This window comes from Lutjanus erythropterus, chromosome 5, assembly GCF_056507025.1.
Source record: "Lutjanus erythropterus isolate fLutEry1 chromosome 5, fLutEry1.hap2, whole genome shotgun sequence".
In the NCBI taxonomy this organism is placed as follows: domain Eukaryota; kingdom Metazoa; phylum Chordata; class Actinopteri; order Lutjaniformes; family Lutjanidae; genus Lutjanus; species Lutjanus erythropterus.
This window is the reverse complement of record NC_139321.1, coordinates 32,645,001-32,670,330: the sequence shown is the minus strand read 5'-3', so window position 1 is coordinate 32,670,330 and position 25,330 is coordinate 32,645,001. Positions and strand designations below refer to the sequence as shown.

At 38.4% G+C, this 25,330-nt stretch overlaps 1 protein-coding gene across 1 annotated transcript in view; it reads left to right on the top strand.

The window, feature by feature from the left end:
* Window positions 1-18,196, top strand: part of fam13b (family with sequence similarity 13 member B) — a 99,334-nt gene extending 81,138 nt beyond the window's left edge. The window contains exons 9-24 of the mRNA XM_084719676.1: window positions 1,064-1,159; window positions 2,310-2,457; window positions 3,928-4,025; window positions 5,211-5,268; window positions 5,390-5,519; window positions 6,220-6,291; window positions 6,965-7,238; window positions 7,345-7,486; window positions 8,679-8,760; window positions 9,496-9,687; window positions 12,577-12,791; window positions 12,878-12,961; window positions 13,867-13,962; window positions 14,263-14,645; window positions 16,182-16,283; window positions 17,739-18,196. Coding sequence (XP_084575802.1) covers window positions 1,064-1,159; window positions 2,310-2,457; window positions 3,928-4,025; window positions 5,211-5,268; window positions 5,390-5,519; window positions 6,220-6,291; window positions 6,965-7,238; window positions 7,345-7,486; window positions 8,679-8,760; window positions 9,496-9,687; window positions 12,577-12,791; window positions 12,878-12,961; window positions 13,867-13,962; window positions 14,263-14,645; window positions 16,182-16,283; window positions 17,739-17,862 — 2,296 coding nt within the window. The 3' untranslated portion in view covers window positions 17,863-18,196. The remainder of the gene's footprint in view (window positions 1-1,063; window positions 1,160-2,309; window positions 2,458-3,927; window positions 4,026-5,210; window positions 5,269-5,389; window positions 5,520-6,219; window positions 6,292-6,964; window positions 7,239-7,344; window positions 7,487-8,678; window positions 8,761-9,495; window positions 9,688-12,576; window positions 12,792-12,877; window positions 12,962-13,866; window positions 13,963-14,262; window positions 14,646-16,181; window positions 16,284-17,738) is intronic.
* The last annotated feature ends 7,134 nt before the right edge of the window (window positions 18,197-25,330 follow it).

Here is a 25,330-nt window from a genome sequence, read left to right as displayed (position 1 = left end):
TATTAATCCTTTCAGAACTGGACCAGGTATTGACTTAATAAGGGCTTGTTAAATAGCCCAGAATGGAAAAGAAAGCTTTTCAATGATTATTAGGCCCTAGGTCTTTTACTGTATACCCCTTTTTTACCAGGTACATTGTATTTGTCTTGGCAGTAAACATCAGTTTGTCAGTGAAAGCTCCAGTCTTTTGTCTGTTAATTGATTCATTAAAAGAGGCTTAAAACAAGTGGGATTATGTGAAGAGACTTACATGTGGTTCTGCAGATGAAGGTTTTAACCTGCGCATCATTACTGTGCAATGTTAAACCTTATTCTGAACGCAACGATCTTAATTAAATGGATGAACGAAGCACTGAGCTTATTGGATTCAGTGTAACTGAACAAAAGAGCACAAAAATTAATCTCTTGTAGAGACAATTCAATAATTTAACACAAAGAAGAGAACTGCACATCACTGAACACTATTTGTAGAACAGAGGACGGTAGTTATATTAAACAGTTTCCACAACAGTTAATTGACTGTTAAAACATTAAGATGATCATTATTTGATTATTCCTCTTGATCAGTAAAAGGAAATTGAATTATTACTAATTATTAAGTATGTATAATATAGTATATTTTTAGTTTTGGATTCTTGGTGGTGAATGTTGCAGTGCACGTTACAGTGGAAAAATGTAGAGTACAGCCACAAAATACTAATTTTAAAACATGCATTATTACAGAAGCTGAGTGTTACTATATATAATTTATTAAGGGCAGATATAATTCATCATTTTCCAGCCTTGACTTCTCCATTTATTATACACTAATGTCTTTGCAATTTTAAAGGAGTAGTGTGTAGGATTTTGGGGCATCTTGCAGATTGCAAACACCTCACATCACACTCCCCTGATAGCCTGTCTGTTTGGTAAAGACACATTACAAAACTAAAAAAAACATCAGAAATATTTGAGAAAATCACCTTTTTTAATTAAACTTAATGCATCATCACACACATTAAAATAATGTGAATATGTAAAGAAGTCTTGAAGACTGAAGTTAATGTATTTTGTGTGTTTTCAGGATAATTCAGCGAACCATCAGGGCTGCAGTGGAGCAGCACTTCTTCGAGCTGAAAACCTCCATCGACCAAGACCTCAGCAACTATGACAGCCAGGGGTGAGAGTGCATACACCCACATTAACATTTACACACCTACAGACATGAAGAACAAATACACTCATGTATTTATTTGTATGACTAAATATAAGAACATAAATATGCAGAAGCTTTCAGAAAACTGTGCAAGAATAAGCTGCCCTTTTCCTCCACACACCTGCTGATGGAAATGTGTGCTATGCAGATTGAGAGAGGCATCAGATGACTAGAAGAAACATATTTGTCATAGCGAACATTGTGTACAAAGGCACCGAGCCAGCCAACGGTTCAGTTGACCAGTAAACATGTTGACAGCTGTGATGTTAATTAGCAACTCCATGTGTTAAGAGGAGCAGCTGTTCAGTGGTCACTCACCTCAAGACAAAACAAGATGTCCAGGAGTTTTACTGTCTTTTACAAAGGCATTTAAGTGTTTTAAGTTAGTAAACATAAATAATTCTATTATGCTACCAATTCTGCTGCTTTTATTTGTGGTCCTAAATCAGATACAGGTCTGATATTTTGCAAAGCGACCTCAGTTGTATCGAATTTATGTGACTTTTACGTCACTCACTCCCTTGCGTCTTGCGGCAATACTCTTATGGAGGCAGATGTAGTCAAGAGTAGCCTTTGACTTAGTGAAATTTTGAATGAAATCTGTTTATGTCAAGCTGTTCGCCTCGAGATCCCACCACTGGTGGCTGTGACTCGGCATCCACTCTAAGGTGGCCAAAAGTATCAAAGTATTGATACCATTTCAATAAAATGTTTTAAAACAACACTGTATTTACAATTCATACTATCAAAAGTACCAAACCTATCAAAAAATATATAAGTGCTCATTCAAAACATTAGTTCAGGTCAGTCTTGATTGTCCTCCCCTCCTTGTGCGGAATAGACGGAGGAGTGTGTACAGGTATGCAGTTTGTGTATACAGTAAGTCCTTTACATATGAGCAGAGGCAACAACACTACTATATAAATATGATAAGATGAGTGCAAGTGTGATGGTAAATAAAATTGCACATTAGGATTTGTAAGTCATTTTGCATAGAAAGAAATATGTGTATATAAATGTCACATATAATAAATCTGAGTTGAGCACTAAAGCTTACAGTGTGAACGTAGCTTTAGTTTTGTTCAAAGTCTCAGTATTTTATTTTGTTCTCCAGGGTGAGTCCGAGTGAGCCTGCAGACCAGGGTTGCGGTGGAGATGAAGAGCAGCAAACGGACCTTGAAGACAGTCCCTGCGACACAGAAGGGGAGACCCCACTCACTGAGGATGAGCAGCAATTACAACAAAGCCAGAAAGACACACAGGTCTGTGGGGGACACAGAAACACACGCATATATATACACAAATTCTTACCACACAGTTACCTGCACATGATCAAACACACATTGTCAGTGTTTAACTAGCATCCTACATGACATAAAACGCACAGAGTCATCTTCCATGTATCTCACACTTGCTAACTGTTAACATGAATGTAACAGTCAGTCAAACAGATTGGTCTCCCCTGTGTGCACAAATTGAAAGTGAAATCAGATGACAACATACGCACGCACATAGTGGAGATACACAAACCCTGGCCAGTTGCTGTGTGGGCTTGCAGCATATTTCCCATTGCTCACCTCCTTCCTGTCTCAGTCTGTCAGTTCATTCCAAGGCCGAATGTTTGATATTATCAGCACAGTCCATCTTTGTTCTGCTCTGATTGCTACAATAGCTGGAATTCTACTGGGGAAGACAGCAGAGACAACACAAACAGACCTGGTTTATAAATGCATGCACAGTTTCATTCTTACTAACTGGCAGTCATGAGGGAATGATACAAGACAGAAATACACTCAGATGAGACAAAAAGGCTGCAGAAGTGTCTGTGGTGTCCACTTTTTCGACAGGTGCCTGTCTTTAAACTCAGTAAGTTAAAATGTACAAATATTTCTTGCCATTTCTAAGATTTGCCATTGGAGAGAAGTTTTTGGTACTTACTATTTTTTAATTAAGAGTCACATACAGTTTTAGTAAGCCATATTACAGTGGAAATCAAATCTCTTCACTGCCACTGCTGCCCTTGAACCTCAGTGGCTCTTGTCCCAAGAACCATTTTAGTGACCAGGAGGCAGGCGAGTGAGGAGCAGACAACATGGCAGACTGATGAGAAATCTGTCACCTCTTTAAAAATTAGTCTGGCTCCAATTCTTAAAATAGATCAGCTAAGAGCCAAAGAATGACAGCAACACCTGTGCACCAAAACACACACACACACACACACACACACACAAACACACACACACACACACACACACACACACACACACACACACACACACACACACACACACACACACACACACGAAAGCTATATGATGAAGCTATATGATGAATAACTATATGATGAGTTCCACAGAATCAACTTTTCTACCCAGTTCATTTCAGTTCAGTGAACACATAAACACTTTATACATACAGTGTGAATGTTTAGAACCTTAACTCATCCATAATAGGAACAGAGGTATCAAACAACTTGATAGCTACTATAGATCCCCCTCCCACCCCATAAGTTACATTCCATAAATTATAATCAAAATAAAGGAAGAACAACAATAATAACATTAGCAGTAATAGTGATACATTTGAATAACAGAAAAGGAAAAAGGAGAATAATTAAGTAAGTTAAAATTAATAAACAAATGAAAGTGAATAAAATAAAATGGAGTTAAACATAATAATTAATAATTCAGTACAATATTCTTGCTTAAATTCCTGCTGTGTCTTTCTCCCAGGATTCGTTGGACTCTAGCACCACCCTGGATGAGAGCTTGGGAATGGACCTGGATGCAGAGGCTGTCAGAGATGCTGAGAACAACATCAACACTGCCAGGTGAGCCGAGTTGATCGTCAGTTTGCTTATAAGCCTTTATTGAGTTCAGCTTCACCTTATATCAAGAATATAGTACTTGCAATGTTATCAGAGTCAGATGTTTTTTAAGCCTAGTGGTTTATATACTAGGACAAGAATGAAGACATGACAATTTTAGGCTTAATTTGGACTAGATAGGTAGATCTGTCCTCTGTATAAGCTACTGAATGTCAGTGATATGGAAAGAGGACTTCCTTCTTTCCCACAGAGAGTGAAATTCACTTCGTTTAACTCGTGCAAGGATGTTATCTGAGACTGATCACTTGACACTTCATGTTTACAAATCACTTTATGTCGTCTCAGTCTGAGCTCATTTTTATGCTGCATCTGAAAGAGACCTTTATTGTCTGTCTGTCTCACACATAACACATATTAAGTGACACAAATGCTTGTGGAGATTTACATCTGATATGTCATGCTGGGTCACACCTCCAGTGTGTGATTCTTAACAAGGGTAGCTGATGTACTGTGGCTGATGTAGCATATAAGCCTGGCATCAGAGACTAATTCACAAATTCACAAAAAATCTCTCATATCAAACCCGCTCCACATTGCATAAAGAGATGTGATTGTCCCAAGCAGGTCCAGGATGGGTGGAAATCTGTCTGAAAGGGATGTGTCTGCCAGAGGAAATGAAACATGAGCTTGTAGATTCATCTGTTTGTCTTGTGGCATGCAGTGTTTGATTGGAAAATGGTTCAGACAGCCAGTGTTTTAAATATTGTTTCATACCTTTTCAGAAAAAATTGGCAAAAGATCTCAAGATGTCATTGATTTCAAGTGTGACAAATGTGAGATTTCCCAACAGTTTAAAACAGCAGTTGTTTTTTCCCACAAGAAATAATTCCTGATGTGAAAAGGCTTTTAGTTGTGTGACTTCAGTATGACTTCTCGGCTGTTGTTCAGACCTGCCCCAGACACCAACAGTTTCTCAGGAAGACTCCAAATAAAGTGGGAGAATTATGACTAAAATATTTTTCCAAATGATCGTCATTAAATTGTTCTGGGGAGAAAACGTTTTTTTGATTTTGCTCTCGGGTCTGTTAAGATTTTATGTGTAACTGTTTATTGGTACAATTTGGTCACTTTTAGTGGGAAGTACTTTTTCAAGTATATTTTATGTATTTTTTGCCGCTATGTTTTCAGGCAGGACAATCAAACCTGTGACATCATGGAGCAAACGGAGACTGATACCATAAGCTGTGTAAGTGAGAATAAATCAGTCATCCTACCAAATTTATGTTACAGTATCGGATTCATCCTTTCCTTCATTCCTTCTGACCCTGATTTGTTTCTTTAATCTCTCTGTGTCTCTGTTCCTCCAGGACTCGGGTTCTATCCGCTGTGATCAGAACGCCAACACCAGCGAGAACAACAGGAACCTTCTGTCGCCATGCCAACCAAACTCTGGCCTCAACCCCCACCTCCAGCTCTTTCCTGACAACCAGTGGGAAGGTATGTACTCACTTATCATGGGCATCACAACATGCTCTGTTCACCACAAAAATAAATATGAAATGATATAAGTTTTTATACATTTCTAAGCACACTCAATCCAAGGAAAACATGGATATGTGAGAAGACTTTCAATATGGTTCTTTAGTTATTATATTCTCCCAGTTTGGTAGAATCCAGTTATTCTGCCATAAATGTTCTTCAAATTTTAGGACTACTTTATAAAGTAATGTTGTTGTTGTTTGAATAAGTCTAAGACCGGTTTTCTGTCAGCACGTAGAGGCTCAGACATGGTCAGTATGTTAAAAATAAGAAAATGTCTGTAGTGTCTAGTAGTGACTTAAGGGGCCATCAGAAAATTAAATATAAAATCAAGCCTGTGTGTGTTTTGCTCTTTTAAAGGCTCCTCAGTGGTCGATATCAATTCATCAAACATTTTGTGAGCTGTTGTTCTCCTTCATATTCTTCATAATCAATCCAGAAATATCTGGTATGACTGAGAGAAAGATTCAATGTTAAACATTGTTTTGATGCAATAAAACCCAACACACACACACGCGTACAGAATGAATGCTGGTGAGTGACGTTGGGAATGATTGACCTCAATGCTCCTCTTCTCTACTATCTCTCTCCCTGTCCTTCCTCCTCCTCCTTTTTCTCCTCTTCTTCCTCCTTCTCGTCCTCTTTTCTATCCGAACAGCATCACCCCCCTCCCATCTCCACCTCCCTCCCATAGACTTCTCATGTATGCATCTGCAAAAAGAAGGCCAAGGTAAGTCATTATTGTGTGCCCACACATCCACCAGCTGACCCATCCTTCCTTTCATCCTTTCTCACTGGTTTTTCTTCATGGTGGTTGCTTGCTGGTTTGAACACAGCACAGGGAACTTTATTAATATATTCTCATATTTTAAAATATGCTTGTGTGTTACTGATTATGAATAAATTCCTGCATGTGAAACACTCTTCCTTCCATTTGATAACACAGCTGGTTTCGTCTTTCCTCTTCCTCTCTGCTGCAGGGCCACTGGGCAGATTGATCGGGGCATTTTTCCTCTCTGAAAACACTTTCCACCCTGACTTTGCTTCTCTGTTGCTCACCCCGTCTCGTTATCTTTCTGCCCCCTCCTTCACCCTTTCCTTCACCCTTTTTTTCCCCTTGACTCAGCTCGTTAGCATAGCGCTGACAGTCGAGACATCATTAATCAGGCAAAGAGTGAGTCAGCAGGGTACCGAAGAAGAAAATGAATTTATTTTTTGAATCTATCAGCTCAACAGCTCCCTCCCTGGCTGCTCTTTTGTGTGTCTTACATGTACAGCATCTACCTCACATGTAATACTGTTGTTAGCCAGGGATTAATTTATCTTTTCTCTTTATCCTCTCCTGACTTTCATTTACTTGCTGTGACTCCCTCTTCTCTTTATTTCTCTCCTCATCTCTGCAGACCCCGTCCCGGCCTACAAATCCTGGCAAGATGACAACGAGAGCGGAGAGGCACAGCTCTCCCCGCTGGCCGGGCGCATGGTTCCTCTCCCCCCGCTGCCCCTGGAGGAGGAAGGCGCGGAGGATGAGGAGGAGGGAGGGCAAGATGCCTCCCCCTCCTCTTCCCGCTCCCACCCTCACCTCCTGGCGCGCCGCTTTCTCGACTTTGGAGCGCACAGTGCCCAGCGCTTCCTTCAGCAGGACCCGGACGCCACCTCACCCACCAAAGCACAGAGGTACATCACACCTACAGTCATTTTCTTTCACATTAGAGCAAAAATGTGTGATTACGTTGGATTTTTAGGAAGTTCATTCGTGCTTATGTTTCCTCTGTCACTGCAGGCCGCGGCGAGCATCATTTGGCTCTAAAGAGGCGATGAGAGGAGGAGATTCAGTGACCCACCAACTCACCAAGAAGCTTCAGCACCTAAAGAAGAAAATTAAACAGTTTGAAGAGCAGTTTGAGAAAGAGAGGAACTATAAGGTAAATATAGAAATGTCAAGACTGTAGAATTTTTTTACATACTGGTTTTATACTGGTTCAAGACTGGGAGATATGGCTTTTTTTTAAAAAAGTAGACCATTTATTGATTTAAAGTACATTGTGTGATATGAAACAACCAAAAAATCTGGCACGCTCTTAATCACTTGGACTCACTTTATTCACATTGTAGTCTTAGAGCTTCATCCCTCCTCCTCTCTTGTTATATTTTAATTTTACTTGATGAAGATCAGTGAACATAAATATCGTATATAAAGTTATAAAGTTAGAGCAAGTGATCAACAGCACACAGGACTTTTTGGTTCCTTCACAATTTAGTTTATCATGTGACACACAAATCTTTAAGACTTTTTAAGTGCAACAACTTTTTCGAAGTAAGGAAAATGCCTAAATATAATTTTAAAAAATTATAAATGTCATCATACATTATGTAGATTGTAAACAGTGCAAAGGACTGTAGCCCAGAAGGGACTGCAGTTTTAGAGAGATACCCATTCATTACCAACAAATTTATTCTGATAATACTGTCAAACTTTAATAGGTTTAATACAACTAACTTCTAATCTTGTTATTATCTTAAAAGTTTAATTAGCCTGTAATTAATGCACACCTGGAGGAATAAAGGCTAAGATGTAGTGAGCAAAGATGGATGATTTCATTCCATAGCTGTGACCAAACTAATTCTTACTGACATCACTATCACAACAAAAACAAACAAGTGCCAACAAAGAGTTCATTGAGTTTTTGTAGTAAAGTTCATCAAAAACCCTTCACAAACACTTTGGCTTTTATAGAACACTTTGCCTAAGAATTAAAATTAAAAGCTTTGACAGTCTGTCAAATCAGATATTATTACAGCCGATCTTTATTCGCTAAAATTTAATTATTGTAGTGATACGAAATAATATAAGTTTCCCATTATCTGCTGATAATTTATCGCCCTGGATTTTTATGCACATCCCTAAATAATCAAATTTTTCCTACATCCTTTATGACCTGCCATTCCTTGTGCTAAATCACAAATCCTGATGACTTAATGTTTTGAATTTTTAAGACTTTGTGTTGTTTTTTTTGTTGTAAAAACATCATCTTAAATTACTGTTGTAAATCTTGAACTATTGTCATCATATTTTCAGTGACTTCAGCTCTTTCTCTCCTCCTGTCCTCTCTGCAGCCCTCTCACGGAGACAAGGCAGCTAACCCCAAAGTCCTCAAATGGATGACCGACCTCACAAAGATCCGCAGGCAGATTAAAGGTAGAACCACTCGCTCTTATCCTTGTGAATGTGCATTTGTGTGTGTGTGTGTGTCTCAGGGTTAGAGTGTCTGTGTGCCATCCTGTTCCATGCTGGACAGCTTGACCCTCTCCACTCCGAACCTTTGACCTTTGTAACAACATTGCATGTATGCTGGTCTAACACACACACACGCAGACACACACATGACAGGAGTTGACGTGGCTCTCACATGCGTGGCTCCCACCCTCCAGTGTGCTGGTGCGTCCTTGTGAACCCACATTCATTACCTCTGAGGTGAATTTGGTAAGGTGAAACGGTGGATAAGACTTTGAATTATTTATAAACAGTTTGCAGAATATTTGGAAAAATAAAGGAAGTCAATATTTAGAAGAAATAATCAGCTTTCTGATCGGAATTAAAGGCTTCAGAAGTTTTTGTCCTCTGATAAACTGGTGTTCTTTGGCAGTAAATGAGCCCATGCAAAAGTATTAGAACATACAATTTGACATATGTGATGTCTATAAATTCTTTTCTACATTATGATGTGTCTCTTGTGCATCGTTTCACCCTTCCGAACAAACCCCACGAGACTCTCCTTTTTGGAGAACGCAGTGGCCGGAACATTTCTCTCTCTGTCTCAAATCAAAATTGAAAACAACAATAACGCGAGCACCCGCTCTCCACTTTCCTCCCTCCCTCCTCCTACTGCCCAACGACCCGATTGATTGATTGATTGACTGATCGGCCAACCAGGACGCCAGCACCACCTTTTACCCAGAAGCACGCTGAGGCACCAGGCTTTGCTCCATTCATACAGACGCCACCATGCTCCCTCCTCCTCCCCTTTCTCCTGCTCCTCCTCCTCTATCTGCTCACCTCCCCATCACACACTCACCCCCCCGCTCCACCCCTACTCAGGCCTGAGCTCTAGACCGTATCACCTCAGTAAGTACCAACCCCTCAGTAAGTAGACTACACATACACTACTGACAGTCACAATGAGGCGGCATTGTGAGAGCATCTTGCTTCTTTGCCCTGGTGTTTTTTCGTGTTGAAACCGCATGTTGGGATGGGATGTTTAAAGGGCCAGTGTGTAAGATTTACTGGGATTTATCAGTAGAATGCAGCAGAAGTGGAATATAATATATATATATGTTTTCATTAGTGTATAATGATCTGAATATAAAACTTGTTGTGTTTTATTACTTTAGAATAAGCTGTTTATATCAACAGAGGGGATGAGTCCTCTATGCTGCACCACCAAGTTTCTGCAGTAGTGTAGACAAACTGAACACAGGCTCTAGATAGGAATTTTTGTGAGTTATGCAGTCACCTTAGTTTCTTCTACATGTTTAAAAGGGGTGGTGATGTGGCATTTGCAATCTGCAAGCTCACTGCTAGATGCCACTAAATCCTACACACTGGTCTTTTAACCAGAGTTTTCTCTCAATACTGTGAAGTAACGCGAGGAACAGAACAGCAGGTCTTTTTTATTAAATTTTTCTAGTAGAAAGAAAGTAGCTCGGGTAGATTCTATCATAAAATGAAAGTCTTTCTTACATGAAACTGCTCACAACAAGGCCTGTGGATTATCTTTAGAAACCAGTCATGCTTTCTGGAAAGAGACACGAGTGCTTAATTTTTTAAATGTATTTTATTTGGTGCTTTGAGCTCCACAAGTCATCCGGTACCATTATATTTGAGGAAAGGCAGGTATTTCTACAGCTGATATCTCTAAAACTCTGCAACTCACATAAAAAAAAATCTAAATGGATAAATAGCACAACAGGTTAGAGAAAAATATTTTTGATCTTGGCATGAACTGTCTATTTAAGATGTTTAAGACCATTATGAATGCAATTTAAGACCTGTCACACGTACATAATGGACTTGCGCTTCCCTTTATTAGATGAAAGTGACATAGACAGAAACAGTTTAAACTTATTACTTCTAGAAGTGGCTACTTTTTTGATGAGGAGATGTCGAGTTAGTCCACACACCACACTGTGAAGCACTAGTTGAGTGCACTCCGATATGACCGAGCTACACAGTTTGTATTAGTGGTTTTTGGTACCACGTTGGTGTCATTTCCATGTTGTATTTGTTACAGTGTGATCAATACAGTTTTTTCCAAAGAACATTTAAAAGCAAGATACAAGATCGATTTATTTACAGTGGGGTTATAGTAAGATTTAGATGTAGTTCCCTCTTTACTACTCATAAAAACATTTAAGATTATAGACAGAAGATTGGTAAGTTTCTGCCGCTTTGTTAAAGTGATGTTAACTTTACAATCCCTGCCCCGGGTTCCACATTAATGGTTTTGTTTTTCTTGCCCAGTCATACAAGTGAGTCAGAAATCTTCTTGCCCAAAGTTTTGACTTGCCCCGATGTGAAATCTCATTTATTAGTAGTTAGTAGACCAAAGTTAATTGTCATGTTTCATCCAGGGGTGGATGAAGACAAGGTTTCAAGGTTCAAGGTTTCAAGGTACTTTATTGTCATACCAGCTCACCTTTACAGTTTATGGTACGAAATTGGTACTCGGGGCCGGGATTGAGCCATAAATAATTAAAAACAAAGTATTAAAGAGCGCAGGTAAGGCAAGAGAAGAATATACACAAGGCAATATACAAGTAAGGCAAATATACAAGTAAGACTAATAGATACAGGATTAAAGAGGCTGAGATCAGCACTGCTAATGCTAGGTCTAAGAGAAACACGCATGAGCAAGTATTTTAAGAGCACATGTATAGTAAAGTGATTTAGTGCGGTAAAGTCTGTGTGGTGGGGAGGGATGGAGAGAGTTGGGGGGGGGGGGTGTGTCTATAGAGCATGTGAGCAAAATGTCACTTCCAGTTTTTCCAATATATAAATGTTTTATTTTGTCAGTCTAAAACCTATACTAAGTTACCGATACTAAGTTTAATGTGATAATAAATGAAGAAAGGTGTTAAATCTCTTTTTTAGTGGCTGAAAGAAGCATTTTCTGCCATTTTACATGAAAAACGACTTAAACAATTAATCAATTATCAAAATAGTATAATAGTTTCATTCTTTCTTGAGATGCCAGATTTACTTGTCGTAGTCGTAGTTAAGACATTTTAAGACTTAGATTATTTGACGTTTGACTTTTTAAGACCTCACGGACAACCTGTATCCACTGAACATATTAAAAAAAAAAAAAACGTTTTTATTTAATTTTAGTTTTAAAACTGTATACTGTGGCCATAATTCCATTGTAATCACATAAGGCAAAGTATTGTAGGCACATAATTAAAACAAATATACAAAACTTGTATACAGTATGTGCTGTTTGTACAAGGAAACAAGAGTACCGTACATACAGTATCTTTTTGCAAACAGTAAGTGCATAGGCTTTGACACAGTTATAGCAGAATAACCTTGAGATACTTCAGTATCCAGCGATCAGCAGTCAGTATGTCTCACACATATCAGACTGACTCAGTGGCTTTTGAATGTCTTTATTTTCATTTTTTAAATACTTGGATGCTGTGAAATCTACAGGAAAGTTTTTTGCTTGCTGTGTTTGGATTTTGACAGTGTGCCATGTTGTGTCTCTTGTCTCAGCATGTTTGTTTTTCCTCATATTGAGACTGGCTGACTTTAACCACCACAGCTGTCTGTCTGTCAGACTCCTGCATGTCTGATTGTCCAGTGAAACATATTCTGTGTGCCATCTGAGGAAGAAGACTTTCTCCTTGTTCTCTCTTTCTGTAATCACTGTTCTTGTCCTGGTTCCTTCTTTTGTACATCACCCTTTGTATCCCCTCCTTCCTCTTTATCCTCATCAGTGTCTTTCTCTGTCCCCAGATGCCAAACACCGTGCAGAGAGCGAGCTCGGCCCCCAGACTCGTCCTCGGAGCAACACCTTACCCAAGAGCTTCGGCTCCACGCTGGACCAAGGCGCTTATGATGCAGCAGTGGAAGTCAAGGGTCAACATCCCACCCGGGAGGAAACACTGGAGCTGATCCAGCGCAGGGTCAAAGGGAAGAGGCAGGAGGACGGCTGGCCTGATGACATCAAGGTTAGCAGCAACAAGGCGTTATGGCAAAAACTGAGAACGTGTTTAGTGGAAAGTTACATAATGGCTATGATTAACTGTGTCTGTAGAAGATGACCAAGGAACAGTTGTCCTGTGAGAAGACAGTCCTGCAGAAGAACCTGCTGCACTATGAGGGCCTGCATGGTCGACCGGTAAGTTATAGATACTCTTAACTCCTGCCTGGATTTCATTTGTATTGTTTACTTTATTTGTTTCACACACAAAAAAATACAAAAAAACATATCTTATATCAAATATTAAAGTTGAAAATTGGCTACTAAAATGAGTAGGATTATACATAAAAAATGTAATCTACATAGTTACAAATATAAAGAAAATCACAGAAGCCTGAGTATATGCCATGTTTACCAGTTTCTAAGATTGGTCATAGTTTTCCAAATCAAATGTTTTTAACAGCAGGGCATTTCTCTTTTTGTACATAGACAGTGACACAGAGGAATCCATATAACTCACACAAATCCACATAATAACGCCACAATATTTTTTATAGAAAACTGATCATGGGATGTTTTATACAATAGAAGATGAATTCTGAGCCTGTTAATTTGAACAGTCATGGAATTGTGAATTATTAATAGCATCTAAAGATATTATTAAATTAGAAATGAGACTTTTTGACATTAAATGACAGCTCATCTGTTTGAAACCACATTGATCAAGATTACAATTTAGATATCTGATGAGAGTTGTTAAATCTCTATTTGAGAGAAAAAGATTGGTGTCATCTGCAAAGAGCAACAGGAATGTGGTGTTAAATACTGCCGGATCATTTATATAAATAAGAAATAATAAAGGTCATGATGCGGATCCTTGAGGTACACATAAAGGTCATGATGCGGATCCTTGAGGTACACATATTGCACTGTATTTCTTTGTGACCCATGCCTATTAATAAAAACATTGTGTTCTGTTGCGAACATTGTCACTGAGCCACTTATAAATATTACCAATGAAGCCATATCTGTGCATAATTTAATCATTTGTTCTTGAAGGCTGTTCAAGGAAGACACCCATTAAAACGTTGTCTCTCTCTCAGGTGACCAGAGAGGAGCGTCTGGTGGTGAAACCTCTCTATGATCGCTACAGATTGGTCAAACAGATGCTCACCAGAGTCAGCATCACACCTGTCACAGTATGTACACATACACACATCAGTTATCACATCTGTTACACTGTGTTGGCAACATACTCACCAATACAAGGTTAGCAGATCTGTTATTATAAAACAACACACACATAGCAGTCATTATCTCTTCTTGGTTCTGTGTGTATATAAACACAGTTGGTTTTATATTTATTAGATACATATAATAAAGAACTTGCAAAGGAGTATATACAACACACAAACAATATAACTGCGTAAAGTACTTCCTACTTTGTTGCATAATAAACCAGTGAACACACAAACGTTAACTCCCCCTCTCTCCTTCAGGTGTCCCCCTCCAGTAAGAGGCGAAGTCAGACCCTTCAGCCAATCATTGAGGGTGAAACTGCTCATTTCTGGGAGGAGATTAAAGAGGAGGAGGAGGATGAGCGGAAGGAAAGAGAAGGAGGGGGAGATGAAGAAGAGCGGGAGGAGGAGAGGGATGAGGAGGAAGAAGAGGAGGAGGAGGAGGAGGCAGAGAGCAGCGGTGGGGAGATGCAGAGCTCCGAGGTCATCATGGCCGTTGACCTTGTGACCGCAACTGACGGACCAGTGAGGAGCCAGAACCAGCCTGATAGACAGAGCGACTGTCCAATGACAGCCAAGATGGAGGAGGGATCAGGGAGGCTTGCGCTGGACCTGCGGCTGTCCAGCTCTAACGCCTCATCCATGTAAGAACACACACATGCAGAGTTAATGTAAAACCTCTCACTGTTACACAATTACACAGATATTTTTGACATTTTCTGCATCTATTTTAAGTTCTTTGTTGATAACAGTCTGAATGAGAGGTAAAGGCACATTTAACTACAGTGGCCTGCTTTAATTTCAGCTGGGGGCCTTTGTTTGTCATAACCCTGTTTCTCTCTCTCCCCTCTCCCTCTGTCTTCATACTATGAACTATCCACTGAAGGCTGAAATACCAAAGAGTAGTCTCTGATATTGTAAAGTTTGTAGAGCGAGTGATATTTAAAAGATTATGACTGAGACATTCATTTATTCCTGTAGGTGTGATTGACAGCAAGCGGAGCCTAATATGGTGCACACAATATGAAAACACTAAACTCACAATCACAAAAAACACGTATAGGACTTTGGATTGATGGAGTTTGAACTGCATTAATTAATATCAGCACACCCTTTGTGGAAAGATGAGAACTCTGATCACCAATTTTGCAAGTCAGCAGGGTTAATGATAGCTAGATAAAAAAAACACAGGTTTTATCTGCTGAGTCTGTAATCTGGTTTACGTGTCAGTGAGCTTGTAGCACGTACACGCGCACACACACGCAGCTAATCTCCTTCATCAGCTCAGGTTTGTACATGATCCTGACAGCTGATCCCTCATGCCACCACAGTTTACTTCCTGCTCACAGTGACCTCACTTCCTGCCCTGTTTTACTTTCTGGACTCACTTCTTTATTTATGGGTCAAGACACAAATAATGACTGTTTAAATTTATCTGTCTCTCTCTAACTACATATATGTATGTATATATATATATATATATATATATATATATATATATATACATATATATATATATATATATATACACACACACACACACATATATATATACACACATATATACATATATATTTAGTATGACATGACTGTTTCAGTCAGTGTAGAATCGAGAGAACAAATAGAATGTAAAAGCATCTCAAGTCTGCATTCCTACTTTGTCACCAACTTTAACTGTAGCAGAATAGTATCATGGTGGCGTGTGTAGCAGCAGCAATGGTTCAGAAAGTGCACTCTGGAGTCATTTCCTGTACCTGTGTCATGTAGGTTTCACCTCTGCCCCGCCCATTTAAGACATGATCAGCATGTCCTGAATCTGTTGGGAGAATGGGAGAAGTGAACGTGAGCACAGATTATGACAGATTCTTTAGGCCTGTATTCACCGAAGGAAATATTGAACCTATTTTTCACAAGTCACATATCTTCTGAATGTTCTGACACTAAAAGGTAATTTTTCAGACAGACAAATAAGGAGAAAATTTACTTTGTTAGAGCAGCAAAAATAAGGCACAAACATTAAATTTATACTATATCTGCTTTCATCCACCCACACAGCGTTCACAACACTTCCCACACTTCTGACCATGTCCACTTAGGAGTCAGGAATGTTTATCCTTTTCATGCCTTTGGCTCAGCTTGTAATTTATCACCTTGTTCTCATGTATCCCATCATCCTCCAGGCCAGAGCTGCTGGAACAGCTGTGGAAGGCCAGAGCAGAGAAGAAGAAACTGAGGAAGACCATCCGAGAGTTTGAAGAAGATTTTTATCAGCGTAATGGGAGGTTGGTGGAAGACGTAGTCACTCACATGCAAATTTATTCCTCATTTATAAATATGTTCTTGGGTTCATACTCAACCTAAAGTCTTTTAGATAATTTCTGACAAAGCCAATTTTTTGGATGATGAGATCACAGTGATGGTAGAGGAGACTGAAGCCTGGCAACGCATATTTATTGAGCGGGCTAAATACTTGGTTCACAAATAGGTGAAACAGGTGTGTTACAATCAGTTCCTCACACTTTCACTTGATAATTCTTATCACATTGTTTATAAAACTGATGCAAAGTTCACCAAAGGTTCCCATTCACATATGTCCCAAACTACAGTACCCCTACATAAAAAAAACAGCAGGAAAATTACTTACAGCTACTTCAAGGTATTTTCATGTTCTGTTGATCTTGGCTGCCCCTGTGGACAAAAGTGGTAGTATTTCTACCATAATAATCACAAATATTATAATATAACATAATATATAATATCAAAAATAAAATTAAAACTCTCCTGCTTCTTTTTAACTGATTGATGTACTACTCACTGTGACTTTGCCTGGGAAAGTTTAAACACAGGCTCATTTTATCTGATAAAATGAGGAGAATCCGACCTGGAGGCAGCCATTAGGAATAAGTGTAGAAATAGCTGATCTTCTCGTTAACTTCTTGATATAGATCACATCGGGGTGTTAGGAATAAATCAAAATTTGTTTCATAATTTTGAATTGTTTCATAACGAGTTGAAAGCTCCTCCGTAGCATTAAGTCAAGACTTTGCTTAGAGATAAGATCATTTCCACCATTAAAATAAGGGTTAACTACAGTTTCTATGAAAAATATTCACCCTCTTGGATGTTTTCACCTTTCATTGCTTTTATAAATGGAATCATGGTCGATATGATTTGAAATTTTTTGACCAAAAAGAAAAACTCTTTAATGTTAAAGTGAAAACAGATTCCTACAAAACAATGTCAATTAAATACAAATATGTAATGTAAAATAAGTGATTGCATAAATATTCAGTCCCAAGGGGGTGAATACTTTTTATAGGCAATGTACATGTACATAACTTTCTGAGTAAGTCTTATTAAAGATCAAAATTGTTTGTAAGTCTTTTTTTTTTTTTGTAAATGAGGCCTCTTGTTTCAAGACAGTTGACTACTGTCATTGAAACAAAGCTAAAGTAATTTAGACAAGCTCGTCCTTCTGTCTGGGCTTGGCAAGGTATTGTTGCAGAGTCACTTGTCGTCCACTATGTGATACTCTGCAGGATAAATGACAATACACAATACCCATATCTGTCAGATAGGGCCATTAGTTGGCTATTGTGTAGTCAGACAACTTGCCAGTAGCTGCTTGGGTGAGGGAGGCACAGTAAAAATGTGTCATCCAGAGGACAAGACAGGGACTTCTTCAGGCCATGAAACTAAAACATGCTCTCCTGCTCTGTCTCCCTCCTCTCTTGTAGAAATGTTCAGAAGGAGGACCGGGTGCCGATGCTTGAGGAGTACCGGGAGTACAAGAGGATCAAGGCCAAACTCCGCCTCCTGGAAGTTCTCATCAGCAAACAGGATTCATCTAAATCCATCTAGAGCCGCACCTCCTCAGAAACGCTACCGCCGCACACCATCGGCTTTCATCACTGCTGCGGGGACCTGCTCGAGGTGTCCATCAGTCTGCCAGACGCCATCACACCTGGGAGGGTTTAACACTCCAGCCAACAACAGTAACCACGGCAACATGACAAGACACACAGTCACACCTCACGACCACAACTTAGTGCTCTGCTTTTATGTCATGGAGAAATGTAAATTGGAGTGACTTGCTGGTTCAGAGTTACAGAATACTTTGGAAAACAACTTTAAATTCAGTATATCGTCATTTAACTTATGTGTAAAGCATTTAACTGTGCAAGTACAATTTCAGTAAACTGAAAGGGACTTAACGTGTATTTTTAGTACTTCCCAATGCCATAGAAACTACTCAACTAGCTCTGACCGGTGAAACAAAGTCATCAAGACTGCAACTATGTCTACAGTGTCCATTCAGACTGCAACTAAACACTGGTTGTTCTTAGTGTCAGTAATTGGATTAGTAAATAAAATGTAAAAAAACAAAATATAGTATGTAATCAGCAGTAAAGTTAAAGAACAACATGATGACTTTGTTGTCTTGTGGCATACAACATCTCAAATGGTTTTTAATAACTAATTGATCTAATTTGCCAAATATTTGTGAGTCTTGGGATAAAAAGTAAAGATATGTGCTAAAAGAAGTTTTAGCTGCTTTTTTAAGTTCTTGACAATTTGGTCCTGAGGTTGTTTTGATGAAAAGCTACATTTTTCACCAGTATGCATTGAAGCATTGAAAAATCTTTGCACAGTCATTACATTTGCTTGACAAATACATGATTACCTACTGTATAAGCTATGAATAATTTCTTCAGAATGTGGACATTACGGTTTAATGAACCACTGTAAAAGGTGATGTACAGTAAAATGTGCATTTTAACAGCCATTTTCCCATGACATGAATGCAGCACGACTACCAGTTCATTTCAGAATCACTCCTGTCAGCCACAACTGCTCTCTGCTGCCTCGTCTGACTGCATATCGTTTAAAAACATGGAGAAAAAGGAATCATCGTCGTCACTGTTTGTCTTCATCATCATCATCCCACCAACGTGACTCAAGACTTTGCACTCGTCTTCTGATTTCCTTGACTTCTGAGAGAAAAAACTTTTCTGACTTTTTAATTTCAAAAACTTTTCTGTTGATGATGGTCTTGTCATTTCTTCCTTCATGCTGAGGAATCTTAGAGGACAGCTCGAGGACTGGCATTTTACACACTCTTCACTCAAGACACTTTCTTTTGGGACGTTACACTGTGTGAAAGGTCCCCTCTTTCGCCTTGCCTCAGGGAGTCACGTTTTCTTAAAAGCGGCCTCCTTGGTGCAAGGTGACCGATTATTTTATTCTGTCATTTCACACCCTGGATGCTTCATATTCTGACTGATTTTAAAATTCACTCACCAGTTTAAAAACGTTTGTGCATATGTTCTTGTTAGAAAAAAGTGTATACATACATGTTTGTGACACACTTCATGTATTTTTCCTGAATGAAAAAGAATATGTTGTATTCCAAGGGAAAAAATAATTGTATTAACTCCCAGTGTGACCTTGGCGGTGTTGTGAAAGACGGTTTCTAATTTTCCTTCTCATTTATTTCTATTCTTGAGCATTTTCTCGAAGTCTTTTTTTTTTCTACTTTGGCAATATTTGTCAGTAAGATGTACACTAGGCTGAAAAAAATAACACATTAAATTACTCAGTAATTCTGTTTCCTATGAGCCTCTTCCAAGAAAATGCTGCTTTTAAGTCATTTTAAAGTCGTATGTTTGTCATTATGGTATTTCTGACAGCACTTAAAGGCAGCATTAGATTGAAGATGCTCATAGGAAACAGCGCTACTCAGATTAGGGTATTTTATTATGTAGGTGGTTGTCTGTTGACTTTTGTCTTTGTTTTCCACTTGTCTCTTCACTTGTTCCGGTTGCTGCATGGAGGTGTGGCAGTTTCTGAGGGATTGTGGGTGATAAACGCTGAGGAGAGAAGCCAGTTTCTGGTCAGTTTTGCCGTTTCTTCTTCTCTGATGTTGGCTACAGGCAGTGGTAGTCTGACCATTTTTGCTATCGGCGCAGTTAAAGGGATAGTTTGAATGATTTTAAGTAGGGATGTATGAGGCACTTACATATAGTAAGTGTATTAGCTACACCAGATGGCAATCGGCGTTACCCCAGTTTGGAGAAGCAGAGAGGGGCACTGGTGAGGAAGCTAATCAGTGTACTGCTGTAGACAGGGTTGGCAGCAAAACGTATTTTAAACACTTTAAAAAGACCCATCTAAAAATCCGTTTCAGCGTACACTATATTTAGAATATTTAAGCCGTCAGACAGCCCTTTATATAAGCCATAGATCACTTTCTCTTGCTCAACTAGTCTCCACTGACAAGATCACTAATTTTTACCTCACAGGAGTTGATGGTCTACTGCTGCCTCGATCAGTTATTTTGGTTGTGTTATTGTGTTTTGTGTGGTTAGTTCTCATTCGCCAAAGTCACAATTACACAAATAAACTACAAGATTGAGGCAGTGGTAGAACAGAAACTACTATGCAAGGTAAAATAACTGATTTTGCCAATGGAGTCTGGTTGAGTAAGAAAGAAAGAACGTTATTTGGCTCAGATAACTCTTAAAATTATCTAAACTATCCCTTTAAAACAGAGTTTCTTGAATATCAGCGATGACACAGTCAGCAGTTGCTGTGCAGCTGGTGTGACTGTTACCAAGTAACTGATGATCTCTGGTGGTTAAAGTTTGATTGTAGCTTTAAAGGCTGGATTCTATGGATGAGGTGCCAACACTGCCAGCACTGATGTTAAACACAGATGTAACTCCGTCAGTGATTCACTGATATTTTTTCCCCAACTGGCGAGTCAGTGCTGAGGGTCTGTTAGTATGTAGCATGATGCTGAGAGACACAAGAAGTTTTTACAGCGAACACAATAACAGTCCTCGGCTGCTTCTCTGCAGTCCTAGTGAAGTTTCATTTCCTGCTGGCAGGTGAAATGAGGGCAGGTGAGGAGGAGAAGGTTTGAGGTGTGATGCATGCCAGCATGCTTGTCCTCTTCATTTTTCTTCTTCTTGGCAGAGGCCATGTTGTCTTGCATCAGACAGGAGTCAAGATGTCACAGTGTGATTTGAAATTGGGGACGAAGAAGTTGTCCAACTTTAGCAAACCGGCTCAAGTTCTATTATCAGAACCTCTTGTGAGATGTTAAAGGCCAATAAGACAAACTTTTCTTTGTTGAATAGACATACATTTACCTGCCAGAATCAAAGTTGACTGCAGTCTTTTTTGTCTGTCAGTGAATGGCAGAGGTAACAGTCTGAAGTTTTGAATGAGCTTTTTGTGAGTGCTTGTGAAGAATACGAGGGTGCGGTCAGTGTTTGTCAGGACGCTGAAAAAGTTTGGAGGTTTGATGTAAAAAAAAAAAAAAAATGTTATTTGCACAGCATTCACAGAATGCAGCCCTTTTGTGTTTTTTCATTTGTATTTCTAAAAATGAAGCACTACTTCTATACAAATATAAATATATACTGTACATAAAAAAAAAACACCCGAAGGAATGAATGTCAGAAATGTTTAAATTATTTCAAACATTACGTTTGGCCCCCTTTGGTTCATTATATTTGTGATGCCCTGAGAATGTGTTTTTTTTAATTATTATTATAAATATTGCTATTACTATCATAATCATTCTTTTGTGTGATAATGACAATAATAATCCTTTTGTATCTACTCACAAACTGTAAAACCAGCTGTAGAAGTTAGTCTGGCACTGTGTGGCTAATCCGACATGAACCTGCTCTGTTCTCTGATTTCTTTTGTCGCTCTGTGTAATATAAGCTAATATAGCAACAGTACTGTAGTGAGCTTGCATGGCAAAAGAGAACATAATAGTATGAATAACACATGATGTATTGTTTCTATTATTTGTGCCATGAAGAAGCAGCAATAATAAAAGTTTGCGTGGAGGTTTCACAGTATCGGGTGACGATGGGGAGGATCGACTTTGTGTGTGAATATTTGAGGTACAATATTGTTTCTTTTAACTGTTTTCAGCCAGACACACGTTGTCTCACACACACTCTACTCAGACGGTGTGTTTTTACCACTGTTGACAGGATAATGTTCATGCCGGCGCTGCTGAAAAACCAAAATTTGAATTAAACAGGAAGGTGAACAGGGATTGAAAAGCCAATGACAGATGTGTCGTATCTGAAGACATTCCAGTTTTTATCATCATTCAAAAAGTGGAAACAATCCATCGTTTATTCTCTGAAGGGCTTTTCTTTGACTTTTTTTTTTTTTTTACAACAGTGATGAACAGTTGATTTGTTTGGCGCCTCAGTTTCTTAAAAATCAACTTTGTTTTTCATTGTGCCTGCAACAGAGTGGTAAAATTCACATGTGGCTCATAACGTTGTAAACTGTAAATGTATTCTGTCTCTGTCAGTGTACAGTATGTTTCATCTCACACTCACCCATCCAACATGCATGGTGGTTGTTTCACACATCTGGAATTCACAGCAAAGGTCGCTGTCGAAGATGTCTCCTGGAAATGTTGAAGAAATGATCAGTTTTTTGGTCAAAACGGCAACAGATGAGACACATTTTACAAGGGATTTTTTTTTAGTAAAGAGTCTTTAAATCTTTAAAATTTAAAGGAGAAATGGTCGTGTTGCTTACAGATGTGATAAAGAAAGTTCCTGACATCTTTGAGGCTGAATTTTGCTATGAATTCCTTCCTGACCAGAGATGTTTCTTGCTTCCTCCAGGTCACCTAACATGTGATACTGTGCTTTATCACATCGATATATTGTATGTACGTATGTATCTATAAATGTTTTCTTACTTTGTGAATGTTTTTTTTCCGTTGTTTCTTCATTAACAAAAAGGATGAGAAAATACAATCAGTAACAAACATTTACACATGAAAATAAAATTTACAAGCTTGCCACATCAGTTCTCTTGTGTCTTGAGTCAAATGAACTACAGTAAACTGTCATGTAAAGAGAATATTTTCTGCAAACATAAAGGTTAATACTTTTGCTTCACTTTAAGAGGTAATGATGTTGGAAAAACCAAAAGCTTCCACCAGGCTTCCTGCCAGGGCTGGAAATTACTCATTACAAATACTCAAATGACTGTTATTAAGTAGTTTTGGGGGGTACTTGCTTTTTTATGAGTAGATTAGTCTGTACTTTTACTTGCACTTCAGTATGCATTACACTATGTTATCTACTAAGTTACTTTTAAAATAGTAATTGAGTACAATGGGAGTAACATTCAAACCGTTTATTGGCATTTTGTACCCAGTGAGGTTATCTGACTGCAAACAGGCCAATTAAACAAGGAGGCAAAACTTAACACTGCAGCAGCACAGGTTTGGAGTAAGGATGTTATTGATTAATAATGAATCGATTAACCACCATTGAGAATTACCAACCAATAAAAACTGATGGATATTTAATCAACAGAAATGTCAGTAAATGCACTTCATTTGGAATTGTTTTGTTTGGCAAAGGAAACTAAATTTAGGACTGAGAATAACAGAAAAAAAAAGGAAAATGAGAAAGAATTTTAATAATTGATTAATGTTGGAAAGACAGAAACCCCCTGATTGAATGGCTGCTAATCCAACACCAGTACTTTTGTTTTTAACTGAGTAATATTTTAGTGATGTAACAATACTTGCACTTGAGTAGAGTTTTTCAATGCCCTTTCCTGGTTCCTACTCTTTTTCTAAAGACAAATTCAAGCACTTCTTCAGCTTTTCTGGAATCTTACAGCTAAATTATATATTTATATACATGTATATAGTTAAAATGATTAGGCACCATTTCATTTCTTCAACACATTAAATCTGATTATTTTGCTATAAACAACCAAAACTATGTCAAATTAAAGGAAAACACATCAAATGTGTCATCTGTCTGTAAGTAGACTTTGACTCCAGTATAACCTGGTTGAGCCAATTACTAGACAAATAATTTCAAATTCAATAAAATACTACAGCAGCTTCCTGGCATGTTGTCATCTGTTGGCCTTCCACTCACTGCTCCCTCAGAGCGCACACACCAACACACTGACAGATCACACATCACAGCCACACATGCAGACTTGGCCAGACATGAGCAGAGTCGTCTCGATTTAAAAGCAATCCAAAAAAAAAAAAAACAACAAATCAGTCACAGAGCAATATAATATATAAGCAATATAGTCACAGTTTCAACACTTTTCAAGTATTTCAAGCACCTGTAAGAATATAGAGTGAAACTGCAGGAAAAATAAACGAACAATACTTTGCCAATGTATTTAATGTACTAAAATTCAACTTGAATCCTTTTTTATCAGTTGCCTTGTTCATCACTTTTAATGACTGATAAAAAATTGTGTGGTCGAGGACGTGAACTTGTTTCAGCTTCTGATGTGGGACAACTCAGAAAGAGTTTGATAAGGGTATAAATCATATACTTAAACAAACAACACAGTCTTTTCAGCTGGTTATGAAATGCTCTCGATTTAACACCGATGCCTCTATATGACTCACATAAGCAGACAAGACCATCCAATAAGACGACGGGCTATTTATAGTAACTCTTAATGGCTGCCACAAGGTCTGATTCTCTGAGAAATCAGATGAAACGAACCTGTGTTTACATTTTCCCAGGCAAAGTTACAGTGAGTTGTATGTTAGGCAGTTAAAAAGACAATTTTTCTTCTTAGATAATTTTAGTTTTGAAGTCATGTTTTGTTGTTACGGGGGTGGAAGCACTACCACTTTTGTCCATGGGGGCCTCCCCAGTAGGAGCTTTACTTAACGCTGAACTAATATATGAGTCATGATGATTTAATCGATTTCACTTACATGAAAGCTTTTTAATATGCAACTATATTCATGCTTGTTATATAAATGTTTGCATCTGATGAGTTTGATTGCAGACAGAGCTCCATATTTCTCTGAGAACAAGCACCGTTCTGTTTTCATAGACTCTTTAGAGCAAATGCACAAGTCTGAAATAAACTTTTAGTAAATGAAGTCCAGCTAATTTGATCACATATCATTTCATGTATCAAGTGTGAATTATCATTCCCAACATGATGATTGAGAGTGAACTAATCACAAGTCAAAGTGATTTGATCATTTGTTATTGTAAAGCTTAAATCATTATGACTCATACATTAGTTCAGTTCATTAACTACATGATTTTACCAAATATTATATATAATTATTTTCCACTTTCACTTCAGTCCTGATCACTACCAAATACTCATTTATTTTCTGACTTTAACCCTTAAATGCCAGTTTGTTTACATGATGTCACAGATGTTTAAAATGGAAAAAAAAACTCTGTACCAGATGCCAGGGGATTTTTTTCAGTCTGGGACACGTCAGTGATTAGAAACAACACTGACTTTGACACATTCAAATTTT